General features: G+C 37.6%; 1 protein-coding gene across 1 annotated transcript in view; it reads left to right on the top strand.

The window, feature by feature from the left end:
• Positions 1–27,627, top strand: part of kirrel3b (kirre like nephrin family adhesion molecule 3b) — a 188,264-nt gene that overhangs the window by 100,024 nt on the left and 60,613 nt on the right. The window contains 2 exon segments of the mRNA XM_032545453.1: positions 10,871–11,020; positions 16,662–16,811. Coding sequence (XP_032401344.1) covers positions 10,871–11,020; positions 16,662–16,811 — 300 coding nt within the window.

A 27,627-nucleotide genomic window follows, 5' to 3' on the forward strand; every position in this document is an offset into this window, starting at 1 on the left:
AGAAGATGGCCTTCGGTCTCTATTGTAAACCCACTGGCTATGCTGAAAGACTTGATGATGTTATGTTGGTTTTGTATTAAAAACTAAGATATTTCACATCCTCACATCTCAGGTGTTTAACCTCCACAGAAAGTGAAAATTGGCAAGACCAAAGGCAATGTTATGGTGGAAGAATAGCAACAAGTTACAGAAACGAGACTGCATTGGAGTTTGGAAATAGTGATTGGGGAGAGCAAAGAAGTTCAAAGTTCTTCCTCCAGTGGGAGTAGAATTATACCCCCCGGCACTGCTTATGGCAAAAAAAAGTTCAAGAGGTGTTCAGGGGAGAGAGAGAAAAGTAGGTTTGAAATAAGAAAAAAAATGTGTAGAATCCAGCATGCTGAGCTGAATGTGGCAAAGTGCCCCAGGGGAGGCTGGAAGCACTGAGAGACTGTAACCTGAGATGAGAGGTCCCTAAGATTCAGCATCAAACCACCTTTATGATCCACTGGAGGCTGTATGTGCTATGCATTAAATCACAGTCACATCTGACAGCCAATATTAGCTGTCCTCACAGTTGGATCCAGTTGTGGTTACAATGTCTTACCAGTACAATTCTCAATATTTTGTGTCACAGACAAGAAAAATTATCTGTTGAGTAAAGAAAATCTGCCTAAGGGATTGAGATGAAGAGTCTCGGACAAACTCCTCTCCTTATACTGAGAAGTCCCTGTAAAACATGATATAATTCCATATAGAGGCTGCAAGTAAAAGCAATAATTATTAATTGAGCATTAGAATTTGTGCTTCCACTTTCTGACAATTTTTTATTCTGCAATTTATATTACTGTCTTAAGTCCCCTAAATCTTCTTATTAGTTCGTCTCACACAGCTGTGCATTTTACGACATTCGTTAATGTACTGCAAATGGCATAAAATATGACAAGCACAAGTTTCTTCCAGCACTTGCTTTTATATCACTTTTATACCTTTTAGAAAACTTATTTATTTATTTGAAGGCAGATGTGATTTTATGTCCTCACCACGGTTGTAAAGTGCTACTTTGAAATGCAAATGAGACTTTGATTAAGGGATTTTCATGAAAAGGCTGTTGTGTATATGAGGTAGCAGTATGAAAGCAAGCATGTTTAGTGGTCCCATTTGGTCCATGGTGTTGAATTAACACAAAATCAAGGAGTCTTGTCGGGACAGTGTAGGACACAGTAACTCATATTACTAAGCTTTACGAAAACACTCACCAGACAGTCAGTAAGACAGACATATCATTCAAAACATGAGGGATTTTATCCATTTTCACCACTTTAGAGACTGCCGCTTTCTAGAAATAACAGGGTTTTTGTCCATTTAAGGGTAGGTTTTAAAGAAATCCTCTGGGAATCCAAATAAAATTATAAGATAGAGTGCCTGCTTAATGCCTTATATGCACTTACAGGTAAAGTGTATACTTGAAAGGTAATGGCTTTTTCCAGTCAAGTGTTACGGTGGCTCCCACGTTGAAACGGATCTCTTTCCTTCTGTCTTGACAGAGTCCTCTTAGTGAAGGTGTGGCATAATGTAGTTCCTCCTCAGGTCTCTTATCTCATGTCAGTGCTATCCTGCACACCTTGATAAAGCTTCCCCTACCCTCCCTTGTCTTGTAACAACATTTCCACTCTGTCTGACAGGTACTGCAGCTACTGGGAGCCTGCCTCTCATCTCTCTATCCACAGACACACATGCATGAAGAAGGTCCTCCAACTACCCCAAAAAGGCTTTTCCCCTTCATGTAGCACTTTGGAATTGCAGCAGATCCCATGTTTTTGGTTTAATACAAAGTGTAATACTCTCATCCTGAATGACTGTGTTAGTGTGTGTTGCTACTGAAATCCTTTAACTGGATTAATTGGAGTAGAGTAGAATGGTGTGAGTAGTTATTTGTGTAAAAATATAATGAGCTTAATTTCATTGACAAAGATGATTGGAAATTTTAACAATTTATAGATTTCACATAGTATTCAAGCTATTCCATTTTTTGTTTTGGGCTATATGGCTCAACACTCAGTGTGGCATGCTCTTGGAGCAGGACTGGTAATCAGAGTAAGGAAATTTTGTCTTGTTAGTCCTGAAGAAGCATCTATTACCAGTTGTATGTTCACAGGCTTCCTAAGCCACCTGGAAAAGTCTGGAATTTGTTAAGTATGGTAAAAGAAAATAACAGTACATAGTTTTTCCCCCTGTCTTTTCTAAGAGTCATCTTCTGTTGATTTTTCCTTCCAATTATTCATCCATTTATTGATCTGTCATCCATCCACTCTTACATTTATCAATTTCCATCCATTTGCCTTCACGCTTAAACTCTATAACAATATCTGCTTAAATATGTTGTCAAACTTTAATTTATACTTTAAAAATGGAAACTTAATGTGAAGAACCCTGTTCTAAGTCAATGAGGAATTGTTGTGTTGGGCACAGTGTTAGAAAATAGGCCTGCATATGGTGGGTTCAAATTAGGAGGAAGTTGGTATCTTATTTGAAGCTTCCAAAGGACAGAAGTAGACACTTATGCAGGGTCAAACTCAGTCATGAGCTTCCATTATATATTAGACAAAATTACCTCATGGTCGAAAATGTTATTCCTGCTTCTCGGGCCACCCACTACATGTGGAACAGCACATTAGACATACTTGGAGCTAAAAGATTTATTTGGAGTTACCACTTCATTATTGTGATTTCAGAAATGTGACTCAAGTTACAAGCATGCTTTTAAGAAACTGTAAGTGTAGAGATATATATTTTGTCATTTAACCCAATTCTGATATCACATAACGAATAAGAGAAGTTTAATCAAGGGATGACACAAAATAAAACAACCACTGACATTTAAATTCCTTCAGGAAAGGAAAGCAATAACCACAACATTATTTATAATCACAGTAACCAACAACACATCACTGTGATCACAGCTCTCTTGATAATAGACAAGGAAGGGATCAATTCTACAGCATTTATCAGAATTTAGGGTAAAGGTAGTTTTCCTGTGTTGCCTGTAATGGTGGTGGCTGAGCCCCTGACGTCGTGATTTAACCTGGCACTTTGGTGGTGGCGAGCCGCTCCTCCAAATCAAGGCTAAGTGGCGGATTCATCAGTGCCCTGTCGAGATGAAACACTCGCCCGACGGTGACACGGAGATGAGGCCCTGATTGGGACAAATACGTCTCCCTCTGGTGTCAGCTCTCATTCACCGGTCTGAGCACAGGCTGAAAGAAAGACAAATGTTTTGATTAGGGGTCTCTTTCAATGTCACAGCAGCCAGTGAAGAAGAATGAGATGAGGCTGTCTCCAAGGGAAGCAATAGCTGCAGACGATGAGAGGAAAATGGATGTCTCCACTGTCTGGAGAGTGTTGAATGGGGCTTCTGAGTCAGAGAAGGGGCTTTGAAATAGTCTCTTTTAATGAAACTGCATTCCTGTTTCCAGAAGACCATTTCAATTTGAGCTTTATGATTGTAAAAGTATCAAGAGGTAATAAATAAAACCTTTGTGCAATGTATCAGTGACATTGGAATAGTCTGTCCGCCTGCTATTTATCTGTTTGCCTATCTGTCTGTCTGAGGTCATATTTATGAAATATGACCTCAATCATTGGATTCCATATACCATCTGGAATATACGTATACATTTTGCAAAACACATAGTGATTTACATGTATTTCAAGAACAACTTCCCCTTTTAACATTCATTTTTACACGTCTTTGTTTCGAACAGTTCTGTAGTGTAGCACATGGTTGTTAATCGTAAAATAGGGATTTAGAAAAGACAGAGTTTGGTATTCATGTTAGAAGTAAATATACAATTAATTTAATTGAGAAGAAATACATTTTAGCTGTGCTCATTTAGTAAACAAAAATAAGAAAAACAACAAAATACCTGTTTGGAATATTAAGTTCATTGCAAGAAAAGACAGCTGTCCTAAATATTTAGAGGCTTTGTATGAAATTATTTACATTCTTGGTAGGTGCAATAATTTTCATCATTAGATACCTTTTTCCCACTTCAAAGCACCTACAGAAAATGTCTGTCAATTCGCCTCTTCATCAACTTGCACTCCAAGTTTATACCATTGTCATTTTGTCTCTTCCCAGCTTTATTTTGGATAAAAAAAACTTTTGTACTTAAGCTAATGCATATTTTCTAAATTTCTTTGTGGTGAAATGCTTTTATTAATTGTGGAGATAAATGGCCATTCAAATTCTTAATGGCAGTAAATACCTAAACATAAATTGACATTTTTTCTGAACTTCCAGGCACACAGAGATATTCTGCTTGTCCTACTTTTTTCCAAGAGCTTTGATGTATCTCTTTATTTAATCTCAGTTACTGAGACAAAAATGCTCAATGTCATGAAAGTCAAGACTTTCACTTTTAAGTTGTCAGCCCTAAAAACTATGAGTTATGGCTGCACAAAGGGCAGTTTAATTCACCTGTCTGTGTCTGTGAATCCCTCGTAAAAGAAAAATTGGACTCTGCCTCAGAATATACGATACTGTAAGCCCTATTGAACTAAGACCCTCTCTGCCCACCATCCATCAAGTCAGTCAGCTGAGTCTTTTTCAAATGCTCATCTTTCCTTAATGAATGTGATCAATCTCAATGCAGACTGACTTTGAACACTTTTAAAGGCATATCTCCTTTTAAAAACATGCTCTTGATGCTCCCATGGTGGACCATCAAGTGCCTTTATGTCCAGACACTCATTGAACACTGAAGACTTCATATGTCAGAGACAAGACAATAACGAGGTTGGCCCTCAGCTCTTAAAACAAACATTTAAAGAAATACTCCCATGACAGAATAAACTGAAGAGGCAAGAGTCAGTGAAGAGGGGAATACGGGCAAAGAAACCATATAATGATGACAGAAAAAGAGAAGAGACCTTTCCTGTTCAATCAGTCGCCATCTGAACCTACAAACTTCTCTTCTCCAGTTCTCCAACTCATTTGCATCTCTTTTATGTCCCCACTTCCTATTATGCAGAAGTGTATGCTAAAAATGCAGCCTGGTCTGCAAAGTGAATCTCTCTCTGTTTCCTTACTTTTTTAATCAATAGCAGCCAGGGGAGGAGGGTTAGGTGGTACTCAGTTGCATTTATGCTAACTAGAATATTTGAACCATTCTCTTTGAACCGAAGTTACCTTGGAAACCAGCCTGCAGGAGTTACTGTTTTATACAGTAATTACAATCAGCGGCCATAGGTCTTGTATTTACAGAACTTATGAACACAAAGTCTCATATACATCCAGCAATTAGATTTCTTTTGGTGTACTGTTATATTTGAGATCACTGCGTCTCTCGGCTTAGAAACTGTCAGGCTTGCAGACCTTTGCTCTTTATTAAAGCACATCCTTGATTTATCAATCCGTGGAGGATTAGTTTGTTTTGGATTTTGGGAGAATAATCCATTCCACGCCTCTGGACTTCTTAATGAACTTTGTTTCCTATTTCATATGAACTGAAAATGAAGATGCAGCTGCCTAAAGGGATTAAGCGAGGCGTTTGTTGCCCCGGATCCTCCACTTTTTGATGTCCATGAAATCTCCCTTCTTCTGGCCATGTTGCTGATGATAAAGAGAATGCCCTCTAGGCCCTTCTCTCTGTTGCCATTTGTAATTTTTAGAAGCCATCATTGGAGGCTATCCATCTTGATTGCGCCCTGGCAACTGCCATGCTCTGTTAATGTGCGGGTGTGAGAGAGGGCAGAAATGCAGTCTTCCAGCAGCACCGATGTTTATCTTCCCTGCTTCATGAATTTGCATTCCCACAGATAAAATTTACTCATAATGGCAAGCATCACAGCATAGACGGGCCAAGCATATTATCAGTCTGTATACAGTGTTTGTTTTACAAGTGGACAGGCAGGGAAAGAAGAATTTGGACATAACGATAAGACTGATAGTCACACATGCCTCCCTTTATTGGCCTGGTTGAAGCTTTATGAAATATTCATGATTGGTTTCTAACATAGGCTGCACCTTAGGGATAAAATTTTTTTAGATAAGAAAATGAGTTGATTTGGCTCAATCAACTCTTGGACAAATACTTCATTAGATTTTATGTTACAACCTTTTTTTAAAGTATGTTGGATTATTTTATTGCAGTGTCTAGCCAGTAACAAAACAAACCAAATCACTATTCTCATACCTAATAGTACATTCATGATAAAAACTATGGTAAAACCCATTGAAACCCTTGTTATCTGTGGCGGTTTCTGATATGGGCAACATGGGCAACTGCCCATGGCGGCATGAGCCAATAATTTATTGTGATTTTTCTACAATCTCCTCAGTCATTTATAGGACAATCTTGTTACAAGAGACCAGTGCTGATGCTCTCGCTTGTTTTATAAATGCCAACTCTCCTGAACTGGGATTAGAATTCCAATAATTGGAAATAGGGTGTAAGATTAAATCTTAACAAAATAATATATGATCAAACTATATGTATATTTTTCTATTTTTTTATTATCTCCATATTTTATGAAAATTATAAATTAAAACCCATGTATGTATGGTGGCACCTATTATTCGCTTTCTTGCTTTCTTTCATAATTATACTGTTACCTTTCAACAAGTGGGTCCAAGGATGTCCAGGTTCAAATCCTGGACAAATTCTGCATTAAGTTTGTTTGTTATCTTTGTAGATGTGTGTGATCTCGCCAGTTCCTCCAACAGTTCAAAACAAATGACTGTCAATTAGATTCTCTAAATTTCCCTTTGGTGTGAATATGTATATACCATATAATTTTTCTTTCTCCTTTTTTATTCTGGTCTGAATGATTTGAACCAACTGTCGTCCATTCACAATTTAGTCATCTGTACCTATTTGTCAGAGTTTTGCCTGAGGTCACATTGCTGGTAATCATAATATTACTGCCACAATTCTATTCTTTTTTTCAGTTTTCTCTCTTTTCTTCTTTGCAATTGACAAACTAGAGCATTACTTCCCTTTGGGAAGCTGTAGTGAAAAAATCTATAACCAAGTTAAATCTAGCTTCAGTCAAGCCATAAAAATTAATTAATGTCCAAGCAGCAAACACAAATACGTATGTGGAAATATTTAATAAAGCCACTGCCCAAAACAATTTCTCTAAAAAGCATTAAAAGATACCTCACATATTTTCCATATTAATTAGTGTGCCACCATCACACTAATGCATATTTTTTTGTTATGTAATGAATAGTTATTGTTAAAAAAAACCCTGGCAGTACTGTATTTTGTAAGTAATTATGACTCATTATTCCCTCCACTTACAAGCTACCTATAGTGGAGACTTTTGTTTAGATAAGGAGATTATTTAAATGAGTTCTAATCTAAAAATCATTTCAAAAAGTAAGTTATAGCAATGTCCTGAAATGTTTACTTTTCTTTCAGGACCAAAATTTAAAGTTATAAAGTCTGTATAACAGAACATTTGTTATTAGGAGATTATTTTTAAATAATTGCTAAATTACAGGCTGCTTATTGCTAAAGTTTTATCCTGCAACTAAGGTTAAACTAGGAAAAAGTTAAGACAAGCTCCTCAAATAGTCAGAGAATCCACTTTCCTTTTCCATACAGGGTGCATCTCTTTATTGTGGTTTAAACAAATAGCCCACCAGGAGGTTCTGCAGGAGGAGGGAAAGCTTTTCATTTCACCGTAAGCCCTGTGATCATCTCAATGCAGTCTATAAGTATAACTTGATTTAGACCCTATAACCTCACAACTTTAACAAGACGCCTGTCACCTATGGCAACACTGAGTAAGAAAGATGACAATTCTCCCACATACACAAACACACACACTTGGACCGATACTTTAACTTTCTTACCAGCTCAACTCCACAGGCAGCAATGAAATAAAACAAAGAAACTGTGGTCCTTGGCTGCTAAATAACAAAACACACCACCACCTAACCCTCTCCTCCATATTGTGACGCTTTCCCCCCATGCTTCTAAATTGCTGGTATAAACTGCTCCGGCCAGAGGGGTAATAGTTTTTGATAATGATCACAGGCCAAGCTTTGTTGCTGTGTGGCCACATGCCGCACAGACAGCATGCTGATTATTCTTCTGAAGTGGCCTGAGTGTGTGTCTGTAATGGCAATTTTGAGGCCCGATTGGCAAAGAGCGATGAAATTGGGGGCAGTTAGCACCGAGGGGGGAAATACTGATGGAGTGTGTTGAAATGCAGCAGCCGTCTGATGGTAAACAAATTATCCAACGTGAAATGACAACATTAGGGAAAGCAAAGTGTTGGTCCACTCTATGGGTATGGCTTTTTGCTCAGTTTTTAACTGTCTGCTGTTCTCTTTACAGCATTTAAAGAGCTGGGCACTAGTTGTCAAAGATCTATGGCCTCACTCTCCTGTATCCTGGCCATTCAGTCAAACCTGGCAGCTGGATTTAATACAGTCCCTATAATCTAGTTGGCAGCCTATAGAAAAAAAAGCATGCAGAAGGTGCCAAAAATCAGTTATGTTTTCCCACATTTTAAAATGCTGATAGTTTTTCATCTTTGTTTTTATTTCGGATTTGCTGACAGTTGTTTTGTGTTGTGTCATTTGAATGGGTGAAAAAGTTACTTTCAATGGCATAAATTGTGCTTTAGACAGCTGTAGTTTTTTAGATATTTGAGTGAGCACTTTGCTTTTAAAAGTAAGGTAGCTTTTTCATAATGATTCATGATAAAATTGTTGAGTTTGGTGACTCCAAAGGGATAAAGTAAGCATTTTTTTTCTGCTTTTGTCACTAATCTTTCTTCTAGCAAGAAGTTTAATCTCATTTCTTTTCTTTTGTTTTGAAGTTCTAGCCATTGTACTTATGTGGGCTGTTGCAGAGGAGGAAAAACAAAAAACAAGCAAAAAAAAGTCACAAGGTTGTCTGAGGCTTCGAGCCACAGATAAAGAGGATCTGACTGTGGACTGTGTATGATATTTTTAAACACTGTTTAACTGATAAAACAAGCATGTTCACCTTTCTTTTTCATTCATTCACTCAGTCAGTTATTTATTTATTCAGTTGCTTCAGTTATGGTGCATTTGTCATGTCATAAAGAGGAGTCAGGTTGTTTTCTCTCTGTTACGTGCTACACCTTCCAAGGATAAAGACTGGACAGATGAGGTGGTCGTTTTTGCTTGTGCTGTGATAGCCGTGGAAGGATAAATCTGGTAGACAGAGATTTATTTGGCAGACACGATAGAAAGATGGATGAATGTTGCTACCCTGATGTAAATACTCAAGCCTCTCTTACATGTGTCATTCTCTTTCTCTATTGTCCCTTACTCTGAGGATATTAGGACATTTTTCCTTCTGAAAACCTAGCCAGGCTTTAAATTGCATTAATGTGACCGGTTCAATCTAATTAACTGGCAAGTTCTTGCTAGGTGACTCTAAACTGACTTCCTTCATTGTATTTTAAGAACTTTTGGGGAGAAATTTAGGAATTATAGCAAATCAGCAATGATTGCTTAATACTTTATATATATATATATATATATATATATATATATATATATATATATATATATATATATATATATAGTGTGTGTGTGCGTGTGTGCCAGAATGGAAAAAAAGGAAAAATTTTCTGTGATTTGACATTCTGAAAAGACAAACTAAAAAACAAAAGGTATGTTTACAAAGACACTTTGGAAGATGGCAGTCCACAAATTCTTTGCACTGACATAATAGTTGGAGTACAATATAAGTGTCTTTGTTTTTGTCACTCCCCCTCAATGAGACAAAGCATGCAACAATCACAGCAAAAAGAGTTTATCGTTTAAAGCTCATCAGATTAAAAGCACATTTTAAATAACAGAGCCAATCATACTCACACATTGATGCCTTGTTTTGTCCACAAAAAACAAAATGAGGTTGTCCTTGCTTTGCAACGTTGTGCTAATTTGCACTGCATCCACATGTTTTGGTTAGTATTTTAAAGAAAACAGGCTATTTTGGTATTTGTAGGTCAGCATGATTTTGGAATTTCCTTTGCAGAGCTGAACGCTCCCAAAGGTCCTAGTTATAAACTAGTGGCACAGGCTAAACAACTTTAGATAGAAAATATGCCCTTTAAGTGTCTGGGTGAATGCATGTCATTGTACATGTGCTTCAGTTGATAGGCAGAATTCTAAAGTAGAAATCAGTACTCCTCCGTATTCCTGTGTCTCTTTATTCTGACTCCCCACTGCCCACCTCCCCACGCCCTCATGCATAAACACCCCTACACACACTCTGCTACCACATGTACACCAAGCAACCCTTTACTGTTTCTGTACCCCGTTCCCCATTAACACACCTCTAATGGAGTTCACTCCACAGTGCTTTCTGCCTGAACACGCTGTGGAGCGGTACAGTTAATAGCAGCTGCACAGTTGGAATACATGGGTGTGAGCTCGAGTTAATGTATGCTGGTGAAGCGGCGTTGGCAGACAAGATTGTGTTATCCGCTGTGGTGTGTATGGGCCCAACCCATCTGCACGGTGACATCCTGCATAAATGAACCAAGCTGAGCTATGATAGCTGTCTCTTAGCCTGCGCTTTAATCCTACTGCTCCACTCCTGCATGATTACAGAAACTTGTCTTTATATCATCCATAGTGAAAAGATGGGCCACATTTGTAAGGCACCCTTTAGAGTTCCTGCAACATGCATTTGACAAGAGGTTTGACTGAAATTGGTTGAAATGGGAACACTGTGCACTTTTTTGTTAAATTTGTCTCTTTCATTCATCATTTGAAAGATTGAAGACATCACTTGTTCTCCTAGTTTTTGAACTTTCTCTGCCCTCGTGTCTCGATTAGTTTAAAAATGACAAGCCAATCAGATCTAATCTCTCCCTTCTTTTTTCTGTCAAGGGGTGGAGGCCATGTTTACCCAGCAGCCCCAGGACATGGTGGTAGTGGCGGGTGAGCTGGTGTCGTTACCATGCACCATCCCCGGATACCGTGGTGTTGTCCTGTGGATAAAAGATGGACTGGCACTGGGAGTTGGCAGAGATCTCCCTGGTAAGGATTTAGCATATTACCCTGCACTTATGTATCATTTGTTGTTATATTTCAACTAATAAGACTCTGAAATGAAACATTAACATTTGGACACTGCATTCAAAAAGAATTTTACATGCATGAAAAGACCTATATGTGGTCGAAAATTTATGTTGCACAACACCCTCGACACACCATCTCCACACTGAAATGGTGATTGGTGGTGGCACATCATGCTGTGCGGATGCTTTTCTTCAGCAGGCACAGAGACTGGTCAGAGGTACCTAAATACAGGCTGCTGAATTTCAGGCTGCTAAATGACATTTTGAAAAGTAGCTGGCCTCCACCTAATTACATCACATCTCATGCGTAATTGTGTTAATTGCTTAATTTGAAGCAGAGGGACTAGTGCGCTGTTATTTAGCAACCTGGTGGCCCATCCATCCTGGCTTTATACAGAAAGTATTCATGACCTTGCTGAAATCCTCATATGGTATGCCAACCTTTTGAAGAAGAATATGTTCATCTTGATTATTAAATTCACCCAAAACATTTATCCATTTATAACTGTACTCTGTCCCTACCATTATTCTATCAATATAGCCTTTTCATTTTAGAGCTTTTCAATTTGCCTCACACTCCTCCACATTGTAACCACTGGATGTAATTACAATTCAAGGCACAATGACTCAATATTCGGCTGTGGCCATTCTCAAATACAAAATATTCTGCATGGTTATGAATGATTAAATATGAGCTGCAATAGAGATTGAGGGTTTTCTACCCTTTGACCTTTAGCAAATAGTCCTCTTTCAGAGATGTGGTGTGTGATTAAACCTCAGAGACTGACAGAGCCCCAGTAAAGCCATCCTATTCTTTCTTCATGTCCTTATTAGGCCCCTGGGGAAGACTGAGAGGTGGCTGTAAACAATAGTCCTGCAGCCATCAAGTCTCCTTTGGAGGAAGAAGATGCAGACGGGGAGAGTACTTATGATTGTTTGAGATAGAATGGAAAGAGAGAGGGAGGGGAATATAGAGAGAAAGAGACAGAGACAGAGAGAGAGTGTAATTTTATATAGGCTCAGAGTAGAGCAGAGATGTTTATCCTCTTCAGCTTTTATTGATTTAACAAGACAAAATGATCAAGATGAAATCTCATTTCCACAGCAGGGAAGGTAAGATGAAGGAACAAAAAAAGAGGAAAAAAAAGAGAACATTGAGTCTTCACACTTAAGGGAACTACAGTAGATCAGCCTTTAATAAAACATCTGTGAATAGCTTAAAACTTGTGGACAAGAAGAAGTATTCTTGGCCCTCTCCACAACCATTTTCTCCTCCAGAAGAGAGTGATTGAGGAGGAAAATAAGGATAGTTAAAAAAAGGGAAGGATTTGTGTGAAGAAAAATAGCCGCCAGCTTAGAGAAGAAAGGTTTTCTAAAATCACCAATATGTTACAGACAGGGGGCTGAGTGCCTTCTATTGAGACAGATGACACTTTTTCAAAATAAAGCACTCCACAGCTGTCCTTTTTTATCACTCCTGCCTACCTAAACATGCCACGCATGCAGCGGTAAAAGAGCAATGGTACATCGCTGCGGAGACGCACACAAGAAAGGAAAGTGGCAGCTGTATACGTAAAAAGTGCGACGAATCAAATGTCGCACGGAGCATTTCAATAATATAGGTCTGCTCGGCTATTCATAGAAAGAAGCTGTGTTGGCAGCATCCTCCGCCTGGGACCTGTTTCCATTCACAGGAGCAGTGATTAAACTGAGAGAACTCTTTCACCATTCAGAGCGAGAAATCATAGCACAAAAGCCAATGATTCCTATCTGTCCCTGAATTTCCTCTTCATTCCCCCTTTGTGCTATGCTTTTCCACTCTAATTAAAGAAAGTGAAGTAGCCCTCAACATACCAATCAATTCAATGAATATGCATGATGCAGGATGTATCTGCTGTACATGGTGGTGACAACACACCTGTTAGATATAAGCAAGGTCCCTTGAAAATTAAGGTGGCTGTTTACATTTTTGACGAGCTAATGCCAGCAGAGCTTTTAAAAGTAACTTTGTGTTACGCCTGCTTTTGAAGAGAGCAAACTTAGCACTGGACACCTGTTTGCAGCTGCAGCCAAACCTGCTTTGATTCCCTGGTGTAAAGCGGGTACAGTGCAAAGCGAGTACCAGGTGAATGATGTGAATCACCAAGCCAAGCTTCAAGTGTCTTCATACTTATGAAAACCCACATGCACATACACATTGATTCACCCTCAAGACAAATCCATTTCTCCCTGATGGATTCATTACTCCTTAATGGGACTATTTTACATTGTTTGCTTTGGGTAACACATTGTGTGTTTGAAATGTGCTGAGATCCAAGATCAATGGCCCTTTCTAGGTGCACGTCACATCTGCAGAGGTGATCAGTCTTCATGTGTGCCACAGTGTAATTTCAATCACATTGACAAAATGCATAATCAGGATGCTTATATGGTGGCAAAACACATTAGGATGTTTCAATTCTTCGAAAATGAGATGATAACATCCTTATCTTTTACTATCCATCATGGATGCAAATTATATATTTTTTCCCCTGTTTGGATCCGGTTAATGCATCAAGATGAAACTGGAAGGCGGCCACGTCTCCACATAGCAATATTACTCTTAGTATGCCAGGAGCACAGATGAGGTAACTGGCACGGTAATCTGTTTGTGTAACAGAAATTTGCATGGCTTATGTGAAGCCACGATTAAGACAAGCCAAACAAAGTGTGTGTGAAGTTCATCCCCGTCTCTTTGGAGGGTGCAGTTAACTCAAGGCTGTTCGACCAGAGTCAGCGCAAGTTCACATCATACAGAGTCGTGCAATGATCATTACCCTTCTGATCCGCGCTGGTATTACTGCCTTGGATCTCATCAGTGAACATAAAAACTGGAGCAAAAATCTCTCTCTGTGACTTTGTGCAGGGAATGGTTCTTATTTATCTTCAGGCACTGTTGTTAGGTTGAAAGAGCAGTCCATCCTTTAAAGACATGGGCTTGTTTCAGATCATCATGGTTAAGTAGCCGTGAGTAAAAACACCAGCTGTTAAAATGACACAAAAATTAAAAACACAATTTTATAATATGATTTTACCAGTTTTATTTGAGATAAAGAGAGGTTGGATGGAGTAATCAGTTTCAGTTTTCGCACTTCTATGTCATACAACCAAGAGTTTAAAGAAAAGTTATTAATCCTCATAGAAGTGGAAGGCTAACATCCAGTCAGACAACACCCCAGTCCTCCATCTAGATGATTTTAGCTGGTTAAAACAATTCAAATTGAAAGTGTGCACATTCATAATATACAAAAATATATTAGCAGATATCAACCATCTAAACTTTCGCAAGAGACTTTTGCAAAGATTGCGTCTGTTTTCAGGACTGAAAATTTTCTATACTACTATGAAGTTTTTGTTGGTGTGACTGCCCGCTGTATCAGTCTACCTCATCAGCTGATTGTGAGTCCGCTGGGTTAACTTGCAACAACTGTATGACCCAAATGAGCAAAGAAGTTTATTATATTTTACTCAAAATTTGTATATTTACTCCCCTCTCGGTGGACAAGTTGCAGCTGATCAGCTGGATTGATGTAGCTGAGAGTTTTGTTCACCATATCTGTAGCTTTGTAACACATATGTCTGAGAAACCAGGAACAAAGTTAACAATGGATTTTTGTAAAAGTGTAGACAGTTAATGAGAAATGTTGTGTCCCATGGATATGAAATATTCATGTGGACTGGTTTTAAATTACTAAATTGCTAGTGTGCATCAAAGTTTGAACTATAGAAAAGTTAGGGTTGATGCTACATTAGTTTCCACACCATAACTGTGACTAACAGTATTTCCAAAAGTAGAAATTGTTGGTATTGTTAAGTGGGACAAATGCAGCCCAGTTGGTCAGTTGCTGCACACTAACCAGAAGCCACCATGTCTGGCTTGTAATCACTAAAACGCACAAGGTTTGCAGTTTTGAAAGTATAGATTTTAAAAGCATTATTTTGATACAATTAAAAACAGACATTGACTAATCCTTACTAAGATTTTTAGTACTTTAATTTATGATTTAGTTTTGCTTAGGTTAAAGCCTTCTTCAATTTAACAAGTAAAAGTAAAGTTATAGGAAGGTGACATCATCTGGTCCTATTTCTTAGCAAAACATCATGCAGCAGATCCTCGATCTAATGCTGCCGCTTATTTTTGCCTTCCTCTGTTTACATTCTCCCTTGGTTTAATATTTGTGTTGAGGCGTTCTTTTGTCCTTCGTATTTTTACTGTACAGACCCTTAAGATTAAAGGCTTCACGTAGGAGGATGAAATGCACAGAGTGGCTTAATCGGCTGTAACTCACCCCACCAGCCTATAATGAGACCCACTTCATGCTCTATTAAAAGCTGCTGGATTCAATGAAGCTGAATTCAGTAATTGGACACAGAGCATATGATGGCTTTTGCCGTAGACACATCCATGAACTTAATAGCTGTTATACCACTGCCCTCTCTATCTGGGAGCTAAAACAGAAAATCACTAAAGGCCTGGGGTTTTGAAGAATCTCCAAGGTGACTGTAGGTTAGAAGTTTCAGAGAAATCAATTTTTACCCCCTTATTATTTGTTGCCCTTAAGTATAAGTCTAACCTTACACACCTAGGTAGAAACTAGCAGATTTATTTTAGGTGTGATTGATGAGCGAGAAGGAAGTGAGTTTAAAGTCGGAAGTTTTGTTTCGCGAAATATAACGTAAAGTTTGGTTGAAGCTTTGTGTGCAGCCTGGCCTTGTGTTCCAGAAAAAAAAATCTTCACTCCAATCTCTTTTTTTCATCATCAATCAATTACAGAAGGACAGCTGGAAGAAAAAGCTCCACTCAGTTGGAAATTGTCTCATTCTTTGAAGTACAATATTTATGAACATAAATTCTCCTTGCGTTCCACAAATTCTACCCATAATAATCACGATGAAGAAGCTAGGTAAAAAAGAAATAGAAAAGGGAACTTGAGAGAATAAAGTTTCTGAAAACATGTTATTCACCCCCCATTGTTCATAGGTTAAACAAATGTATATTTTTGCTTATTTGCCTCTGTGGAGACATACACTTCACAACACATGGGCTATGCAAATTTTTAGATTAGCTTAAGAGTGTTATCTTCAAAACCATCTGTCTTGACATCCTAGGTCTCCTGGATATTCCTCTGCTTTCTTCTCCTCTTATTAAACTGTAAATCATTTCACAGAGTAATCTTGAAACAACTCGAACTGGAGCTGCTCCTGTTTACTGTTGCAGTAAAACATGGTTCCTCAGCATACAGCAACTTTCACAGCAGCTCATTTACACTGCCATGAGTGTTGTAAAAATGTATTGTTAGTAAATTAACAAATGAACAATCTAGCCACATAAACTAATAAAGTAATCTATCCTCACCTCCCTTAAAATTATCTTCTTTTACAGCTCAGTTAATGTGCTTATGCCGGTGCTGTGTAAGACAGTTTGCAAAAGAGTTATTCGTTTGATACATGAGAATAAGAAGTAAGAAAAAAATACAGAAATTTACACATTTGCTTTTTGCAGATGAACTGTATTTTGACACTGAAGGTGAGATAAAATAAACAAATTGTTTACATTGCAGGCTATCCACGTTACAAAGTGACAGGCGACCATGGCTTAGGGGAGCATAATTTGAGCATCGAGCGTGTCGAGCTAATGGACGATGCAGTGTTTGAGTGCCAGGCTGTCCAGGCTGCCACGAGGTCCCGTCCTGGTCGGCTCACTGTGCTGGGTAAGTCAGAACTAAGTACACACAGCCATCAAACAATACAGCTGTGGAAAAGCCAGCCACCATCCAGTCACAGCTGAGCAAGCCCATGTTTTTGTAGAGATTTCAAGGTTATGTGGTACCAAAAATACCTCCCTAGGATTAGTAAAAAAAAAAAAATATATATATTATTCAGGACAGAAACACTATACAGCCGTCCTTTGTCTTCCGTTAATCCAAGATCAAGTTTATGGAGTAACCATTCCAAGAACCCTCAGACATCTCTCTTTAACTCTTTCTGGAAGATTCCAAAGCATTCATAAGCCAGAAGCAATAAATAGAGGGTCTGTTATTCCCCATTTCAACTGTACCCTGGCCACTTAAATGTACATTTCCTCCTTTCACTATTAGACCTTTGCTTTTTTTTGTTCTGCCTAGACATAAGTAGGTGTCATGTACCTGTAGGTATCATGAAATTGATGACATTTTTAGAAATAAAAATAAAAACAATGATTTGGTCACAGTGCTTACACTACGTACTCTATATCAGTGGTCCCCAACCTCCGTGGACCAATTGGTACCAGGCTGCGCAAGAAATAATTAAATATTTCTGTTTTATGTATAGAGTCTGGAGGATCTTTTATTTTGAAAATCCTTTTACCGGATTCTGTCGGTTACGTCTTGTGCGCCAACATTGAGCCCACAAGCAGCAGAATGAGTTAGAAACAGCAGCAACACCATCATTTCCAGCAAATTTGCAAAGACTTCACCGGTCCGCGATACTAAAAAGGTTGGGGACCACTGCTTTATATAGAGTCACTCATTGACAATGAGTGATTTGTGTACTGTACAAAAGGATTTCAGATCAAAGAGTTTAGTTTATTTAGCAAGAGGAGAATAAAATAGAAGGGCTCTAATCATTACTGTAACACTAGAACCATCACCTGTGGTTCTTTTACAGTAATTTAACTTCTGAAGACCAAACACATTTAAAGACACTTCCTAGTCATGTCAAGTTTGCAACACCTAGAATTTTTTTTATAATTTAAGCTTGCATGACATGCTCCAAATAAGCATAATTGCTCAACATCCCCTCTCCACAAAACTGCGACCAGTAGTTCAGGATAAATAAAAAGAAAAGTAATTCTTCTGTGCTAGTGCCTTTTCTGGTTTAAATTTCTGTTCAGGTATTTGGCCTGTATCCTGGTAAATGCAGTGTAAAACGGTCAGTGTAAATAATGGCCCTGGAAAACTACTCTGACTCCTGGGAAAAGTTCATTCTGTCAAAAAGTCCTTAGAGTCCCTCTAGTGAGATTTGGATCTGCCCCATGGTCTCCTCCCAGTGGAACATGCCTGGGAAACCTTCAAAGGGAGGTACCTAGGTGGAGCAAGGTCTAAACTCGGAGATCCCACTGGATAACAGAGCTCTTCAATTAAGCTTTAAGGCAGAGCACAGCCACACTAGAGGTAGCTCGTTTCAACCGTTTGCATTCAGGGTCTCATTTATGATCTATATGCTTTGAGCAAAGGTCAAAATTACAACATATACAGATCTGTAAATGGAGAGCTATGCTTTTTGGGTCATTGGGTTATTCACCATATTAGACCAGAGAAGTGCCACCAATGCAGTCACTTCCAAAATACACCACAATACTTCCCTGCCCATGACCAAACCAGGAACAAGTCTCCTGGGGGCAATTTGGGTTTATAAGATTACAAGAGTAAGCATAAAATCAACAAAGACAAAGAAAATTATTGAGTTGGGTAAAAAACAAACATCTAATCTTTTTTTTATATTATAAAGACTGACATTTTTAAATACCCCAAGTGAATCTTTATAAAATGAAATGCTGTAGATAAAAGAATTAGACAAGAGTGAAACATTTGCATGGACTTTTGGCTCAATTTGTACAGTTTCATTCTAATTTCCTTGTGTCATGCCTTCATTTTCAAAATTACTTTTAGCTTGAGAGCTCACCTTTTCTTTAGTGGGTTACCACTGAGGGTTGTCATTTCTGTCTTACTGGGTAGCACTTTTAGGCTCATCCCTCTTTGTTAGTCCCTTCAAGCTTCCCGCTGCCTCATGCATTCTCCTCGACTGAATGGTTGCAGAGGAAATAGCTGGAGTCCAAGAAGGAGCAAAGAGAACAAGAGAAAGAATGAAAAAAAGAGAAGGGGAGACCGAGCGGGGCGTCTGCCACGCAGTCCAAACCATCAGCCACTGATCCGCCTTATTGATTCAGCCTAATGAAAAGTGAAACTAACGATTTGTAGGAGAGCAGGAACCCAGTAAAGAGTAGAGAGGGGAAGACAAAGTGCAGCAGAAATTTCTGCGACTGGTGACTCCCTCGTTGAAAATGCATACAAGTAAATGTGCTTATTCTTACTGAGACTTCAGCAAAATGTCACTGTCTAATATTTCTGCCTGTATTATCCATTTTTCGAATGACAAAGGCAGAAAATGAAACAAATGTTACTTTAGTTTCACGTAATAAAAGGTGGTGGCTAATTAATTTGATCAATTTTGGTGTAATTGTATTTTCACAAGGTGGCATTTAAGCAATTTTCCTTCATACCACATTCCTTAATTTAAATTTCTATGCTTGAGAATTTAAAAACAACTTTATAATTCCACTTCCACATAAAGCATTCCACTATGGGGAAGAAAATACACAATATGTAGTTTACAATTTATATTTTCAATATTTGCTGAAAGTTTGCGTTTTGGTAGTTTTGGAATTTTCTTTAATCTTGCGTTTTGTTCTCTAGCTTGTTGTAGGTTTGTCTCTGAGGATTTCTAACTTTCCCTCTTGTAGAAGTGCTATGCCTGAAAATGTTGTAAACAACATCTGTCTTTGATTTTTTTGTTTGTTTGTTTAAACAGATCAATTAATTATCACAACTTACACAGCTTTTGTTTCCACCATAGGTGTAAATCATTTCAAAGCTAGCACTTAAATTGTGGCTTTCTTTTTTTTTTCTTGTGAGAGAACATGTTTCTGGCATAATTATTTAAGGTCTCGATTTGACATCAAGAGGCATCACAAACAAAGGCATCATTATTGTACATGTTGCAGGTACTTTTTTCAAATTCTGTGGCCCACAATTCTTCAACAATGGACAAAATCTCAGTAACTAAATGTCTGCTACATGAAACGAGTCAAGGCAATTTGGCAATAGTTTTGAAAACTGACAAAAGTTATAAATTGTCTTTATTCAATTGATAATAAATTATTCAATGTTTCCCTGTAATCCATATATTGCAGCTTTCATGCTTTTCTTTTTAGGTAGTCGTAATATCTTTAAAGTATTGAAAATGCTGCTTTAGTGTCTTTTCCAAAGTAAAATAATGGCTTCATGAATAACAACTGTGTTGCAAATAAGCCTTTGTCAGTGCTGAACTCCTCTGTTTTAGGCTGACCAAAACATTTTAATCTAACACAGATAGGAATCTGCAATTTAAGTTCTTTTGCATTATTAGCCAGTTGCAAATCTGGTTTGTCCCTTCTTTAGCGTTTCCCCAAATCCTGCTATAATACATATCACTAAGTATTATCAGTCAATCTGACAAGCAATCTTTATTAGAAAACTATTGTATTTTTAGTCTTCTTGTGTCAGTCTGCTTTATTGTGATCATGGTAATTCAATTAAATAGGAAGATTGTGTTTGGAATGTTTTTAAAAGTGTCAAATTAACCCACTTTACTGTATCAATTTTCTACTTATACTGACTTGTTTCTTTGTTTTTTGGATGCATTGGTGCTTGGCAAAGCAACTTAAACATGTAATACTATCACCAACTGAGTGTGGACTGGGAGACTAGATAGGAAAACAACAACATAACTGGATTCTTTCATCTACATTAGTTTCTTTTAAGTAGCATGCCATGGCATACCTGCACGTCTGGCTCCATCGCCACCATTTACAACAATTCATGTTAAATCCCTATCGTAAGCTGTTATTTACTTATTAGCAGAAGAATAAAACACTATTTCTCCAGGTCTTTACATTTTGTTGTGCCAACATACAAAAGCGGTACAAGAACAAATGCTGCAACTGTTTTTTTTTTTTCTGTACACACCACAGCAGAGAAATGGAAAGTCTTTTTTTCAGCTATTTGGCTTACTTAGGGTGAGAGAGTTTATCACTTCCTCCCAAAAGGTAGAATAGAGGGTGTTTGTTTAATCCTCTGCCAAGCAAGATGACTTCTGAAAGCACTGCCAAGGAGAACTTCAGGCTGACGTATACGGATGGTAATGGAGAAAATATATGCAAGTCCTGTGTCAACGCAAACTCCAAGCTGTCAATTACTTGCCAGTGTGTGACAGTGAGTCTATTGACTGGGAAGAAGGCTACGGCGATACACACCTACAGTATGGTCACACATGGATAGAAATGCACAGGAAAATATACACACAATACACACACCTTTAAATTTACTAGCACACACACACAGAGAAACTTTTTTTTCCTTACCTGACTTCAGAATAAATCTACAGTAAAAGCCTCTCCTGCATCTATCATAACTCAATATCAACCAAACTCCGCTCTGCGCCATTTCAGACGAAACTCTCTTCAATGACTTTGATAGGTTTGTAAATAACATAAGACAAATATTTACTCCCATAACTCTCATGGAATAGTTTTTGTTTGCTTTTCACCTTTCTGCTTTTCAGATTAATGATTAGCTAACTGATGACTGAAAGAGAAGCAACTAAATAGAGTCAAATGTTCAGGAAGGCTGGCCTTACTAACCCATCTATTTTCAAGAAAATATGGCATATGGTTTTATTAAATCTACTGCAGCCAGTTGTCAATGAAGAAAGAGAAAGATAATTCATAATACTGACTACATCAAAACTCGTAAAGGATAACAGAGGTCCCTCTTTGAAAATCTCCTAGAACTAAACCGGCACTAAACTTAAACCCATACAAACATTTGCGCAGCTTGAAGGCTATATCCTCAGATGCCAAAGGAAAAATCAAGGTCTTGTGAATTAGTCATGAGGGAAGAGAATGGAGGGTTTCAGGTCCAAAACCTACCCCTGAGGCCAATTATACCACTTGTAGTAAGTTGGCACTTCTTCAGATTTTGCTCTAATCTTTTTACTTCAGTTTAGGAAAGACTGTATTGGGGGAGAGAGACCACTGCTGCCTTATTAAGGTTAAAAAGAAAAAAGAAATGTCCTAAGTGTATACACGTGGCGGTCTAGTCAACAAATAAAGACGTGTCACATCAAATGTGATGGCTCCTGATTCTTATGTAAATTGGTAATTGACAGGATTTTCATTTTCAGAGTTTGGTCCTTACCCATTTTTTATTTTATTTTTTTATATCCTACTTCATACAACTAACTGCTCTTTTTAAGCCATGAAATCAATTAGTCCAAATTATTTTTTACATCTTTTTTGACAAAGGCAAATTTTTTAAAAAGTTTTTGTTTTGTTTTTTTCTTTGATGTTTTTAATTTTAGCGTTTACTTTGTGATTGACTCTTATATTATTAGCTTCAATTTTATAACATCCAAATGTGTTAGTCTAGAGCAGGGGTGCCCAAAGTTGGTCCTCGAGGGCCAGCAGCCTACTGTACATGTTTTAGTTCTCTCCCTGGTGGTAGTAACAACCTTTTCAGCCCAACCTTAAAGCTACAGTGGGCTCTGATGACAGATCCACTCTTCTAATTTATAGTGCATCCATGATTCGTCAGACACAGAGTAAAACCCCTCAGAGATGCTCCTGATGCCTCAAATATAAAATGTCTCGCCTGCCCCATGTAATAAAAACTAAGGTCCAACACCACCGAGAGTTACTCATGGATAAAATCGCTGGTAGTGCATAAAGTAACGAGATGAGTATAGTCGAAACGTACTCAAGATAAAATATAGATTTAACCACTTAAAAAAGTTAATTTATCTCTATTTTTTTAAAGCAACACATCTTTTTTAGTTATTTTCTTCTCAGCGTAGAACAACTACAAAACCAAACATTGTCAAAGAAACTATGTTCTGTACCACATTTAATAAAAGGGGCAGCACCAAGTATATACAGCACATTAAAACAGTATATATTAAAGAAGGAGAAAGGCTTAAAACAGAAGAAGATTAAAGCTAAGTCTTTCAAATGGAAATGTATGGCACTCTTTGAGCATAGGAAATAGACGGACAGACCAGGACTAATGTGATTCAATTTCTTGGTCCTACTTGGAAAAACAAAACCAGAAGACATGTTTAGTAATAGTTTAAGTTCAGCAGGTAAAATTACAACTTTATTGTGATGGTGATTATGTATATATCAGAAATATGTCTTATATTTAAGAGTTTGATATACACTCACAGACCATTGTACAGTTAACAGAAAGTGCTTGTGTCATAATCAAAATGTTGCCTTGATTTTTACCGAGTGTGCCTGACAAACAACTATAAAAAAATTGGTGGGAATGTTTAAAAACAAAAAACATATTTAACTTTCGTACCTACTGAACAATGTTGTGTTTACTTGTAATCACCTTTCTCACCAAATAATTTTGCTCGATGGCAGTTTTTACAGGTTGATTTGTTGAATTTACATTTGACTTATGCTAAGATATCCGTATTTGACAGGATCACTTGTTCAGTAATTAAAAAGAGATTTATGTGAAGTTTTTTCAGGGAGTGAAACTCAAAGACCTTCCCAAACATTTGTCAAAATGAAAAGCATTCATGAACACAATGTGATGCCTGTTGTATAACAGACATAATTGATAGCATGCCATTTGAATGAACCATTGTGGGCAAGATATTTGTTTTCCCTTCCCCTTGCATTGTTAATGTTTTGGACCCACGCTTCGGCAACAATATTCATGTGCACAAAGGCCCAAGGGTACCTTTTGTTATTGTTGCTTCCAACTGCCAACGCTGAATCAGCCATTTCAGTGGATAAGTCGGAATTCATTATTTCTCAAGGATCATGCTGCCATCTTTTTAGTAATGGAAATTAACTTGAAGGGCATGGTATAAAAGGCAGAACAGGCTAGAAGAAAAGTAAAAGTAAATGAGGAGTTTTAACTCTTTATGCTGAAAAAAGTACAAAACTATTAAAATTGAACTTTGTCCATATATAAAATGTTTGACAACCCTTAAGTGCTTAACATAATTTTATGATATTTTACAGAAAGGTGTTAGGTGCTCAAACCTAACAATAGAGAGTAATAGTAATGTTATCAACTAATGGTTTGGTCTCATTTTACACAATATATCTATAGAATGATCAAAGTACTTCTTAAAAACCTGCAAAAAAAGAACTTTATCTTAGGGTAAATTTGTACTTAATGTGAACAATTCACAAAGAATAGAAAAAAATCCATTCTTTTTCTCTATATAGTGACAATTCACAACATGTCATCTCAAGGTAATTTGCAAAAAAAAAGTCAGTCTAATCATACACATATTACAATTGATTCTAGTGGTCAAATTATTCATAAATTGCAATTTATTATTGAACTTAAGTTTTGAATAAGTTTTCTATGTGTAGAAATCCAGCAGATTGCATTGAGTCATTGACTTGCAGCATTCACTCTTCCTGGACAAGCATGTAGCGACAGTAAGGAAACCCTAATCTAGCGAATCATACACAAGGAAAAAACCTCATGCAAGGGAGAAAAACCTCCCCTTCAACAGGATGAAACCTTTCAGCAGAACCTGTCTCAATACAAATAGCCATATGCCATGACCAACAAGGGATTTGAAAAGACAGAGCAGAATGCACCAGAAGAAACAGAAGAATTGATGTAGGTATACTTTCTTTGGCAATGAATAAAAAACGTTAACTGCAGGAGAGGGGCTTTTAGTTGCTGTCACCATTATTTCAGCCGATCCCCCCATCCTAGGAAGGTATCAAAATTAAGCAGAATGCAGGACAAGATTTACCTTCCATGGAGAGTGAAAAAACTGAGAGAAAAAATAACGTTAACAGTTAAAATAATAACAAATAATGCAAATTGGAGAGTTGTAGAAGACAAAGACTGTAGAGTGAGGAAAAATGGTCAGTTTGTTTTCCAGCAGCCTAATCCTATTGCCGTATAACTACACAGGTACTTAAAGAATACCTAAACCTACTGAACAGTCTTGTTAACTTGTAGTCACCTTTCTCACCAATTACTTCTGTTCGAATTAGACAAAAGAAAGGTAGAGCCACGGAGAACCGGTTTTCCAGACTGCATTGCTCCCCACTGGATTGGGCTCTACCTTCTTCTACTTCTCTATCTCCAGGGTGACTCCCTCTCTCATCCAACAGCTAGGCAGTTGACTCTTGATATATGTCGAGAAACACGTGAAACACATATGATTAACACGCCCCAATAATTCTTGTAATCCTCTAATCAAAAAAAAAAAGATTCTATTTTTAACTATAACCTTTATCAAAAAAGAAAATGTGAAGTCTAGTCTTAAAATACACAGGGTGTCTGGGACTGAAACTGCGAGCGAATTCATTAGGAGAGGAACCTGATAACTAAAAGACCTTCCTCCCATTCTACTACTTTTAGAAATTCAAGGAATCACCAATAGAAAACCTGCAGTATGAGTGTGAAGTGCTTTGTTAGGAACATATGGAATAATCAGATCTTTGATATATGACAGAGCTTGATTATTAAGGACTTTATATGTGAGATGGAGAATTCTGAATTCTATTCTGGTTTTAATAGGAAGCCAACGAAGGCAAGCTGAAGTAGGAAAGATATGGTCTCTCTACTGTTTTTCACCAGGAAAAAATGGACTTACTGACACTTTCAATGTTTTTGAAATTTGCAGTATTTTTAGTTAAGTTTACATGGCTACATGTGCATGCATGGACTCTCTCCAGATTCTCTGGTTTCATCCCACAGTCCAAAAACATGCATGCTAATTTAACTGGTGATCATAATTTCATCTAGGAAGTGAGAGTGTGTGGGTGTGCATGGGTGACACGTGTGTTGGCCTGGTGGTGGGCTGGCAACCTGTCCTGGATGAATTAGCCTCTCGCCTGAATATAGCTTGTACTTGGTCCAGAAATCCCTCTAATGAACATGAGCGAGATTATCTGGGTAGCAAGAAATGAGATCTTGGCTGAATTGACTTAGCATATATTGTAGTGTACAGTATAGGTGAGACTAAATAAAGCAAACCACTTGAGAATGGTGTTGGTATAAAATGGTAATGTCCTGCTTGGTCTCGGACCTTTTCATCCTACCTGTAATTTTCAGCACCTGACTTTAAAAATTCTAAATTATTAATTTAAGGTTGATGAATAGAAAATTATGTTTTGATTATAATTTTTATAATAAAAAAGCAAAATGTGGTAAGGTCATCCATTATGCTGTAAAACTGATGCCTCAAACTACCTGTGTACTTGGAAAGCTATATGAATTATCCAAGTACACAGCTGTACAGTAAGCTCCCAAGTTTACTGTAAAAGCAAAAGAAAATCTCCAATGAACAAGTAACTCAATTGGAGAGAGAAGTGAATCTAAAACAGCCATATCTCCTTTACTATAGTGCCTTTAAAAACTTTCTAAGTCTCATTAAGTTTTGTAACCAAATCCTCTTTCACTAGAGTTGAGCTAAGACTCACCATCTCAGAATTATAAACACATGTAAGTGGAGATAAGGTGTCCGAAGCTGCAGTCATTCTAGAAGAAAGTCTGACTGTAACATTCATATTTCACTTTTTTTTTCTGTTGTGTTCTCTGCAACTCGAGACAGGAAGATAACTACATCTATGATATCAGGATCTGAGAACAGGTGCGTGATTATGGCTGACAGATTGCAAGCAGGATTTTTTTTCCTGTCTATCTTTCTACATTTCTGCTGAAGGAAAATATATGATGTGAATGCATCTGTGCTCTGCACAACAACAGCTCCGACTGTGTACAGGTGTTGAACTGATTTTGAATTTGCTCTCTAAATGTTGTTGCCTTGGCTGTAAATGCAACAGCTATTGGAAAACTCTCTTCTTGCTCTTACAAAACTTTTTAAAAGCAATCGGGCGAATAATTGGCAAGAACCAAAAATAAGAAGCTACTATTTTTAAAAATATAATTTGGAATCTGAAACGCGAAGCTCCTGCCTCCTCACTTTTAAACACATACACACACGCAAGAATGAAAACTATAGCAACAACGTGGTGAGCAGCAGTGTCAGCACCCTCGCAATCTGTGCTGAGCGTTGACTGCAGCTACGCATGGCTAAGCTGCGTTGAAGCAAGTGTTTATCAGATCTGGCATCTCCAAATTTTATTTTCATCCGTAGTTCATTTCATCTGGTACTATTTATAAATATCAAGCGTTTTACTACCAATGACCCTCTGCATTCATTAAAATGTTTCACTAATTGGGGAAGAAAGGGAGTTATGACCTGACTATTCAAAGCCTTGATTCCCCAAATGATAAGAAACACTAGGTTGGGGAGAATGAGAAACTTTTAAGGTAAGAATTCTAAAATATGTAGAAAGGCACGGGGGAAGGATCTTGTATGAGTAATTCAGATCCACTTACATTAATGTCTCACTGTCCATCAAATTTGATGAACAGCAGTGCGTTTGTATTGTCTTTCATCTGATCCAAAGTGCTTAAAAACATCTAATCGGTTTTACATTTTCTCTTCAGAGTAACTTCATTACATTCTACTAATTGTCTAAGGACCATTTCTGGCCTTTCTAACACTTTCATTCAGGTACACGTTTGCTAAATACCATTAGCAAGTTCTTTCAGTGTGTTTATATCCTTCAGTTGTAGAGCTGAATAAAAAATTGTTTAACTAATTCAACTGCTAGTTTAAAAAAAATCTAAATCAGATGAAAACTTCAGTGTTGTATTTTTCATATGAAGT

Source organism: Xiphophorus hellerii, chromosome 18, assembly GCF_003331165.1.
Source record: "Xiphophorus hellerii strain 12219 chromosome 18, Xiphophorus_hellerii-4.1, whole genome shotgun sequence".
NCBI lineage: Eukaryota > Metazoa > Chordata > Actinopteri > Cyprinodontiformes > Poeciliidae > Xiphophorus > Xiphophorus hellerii.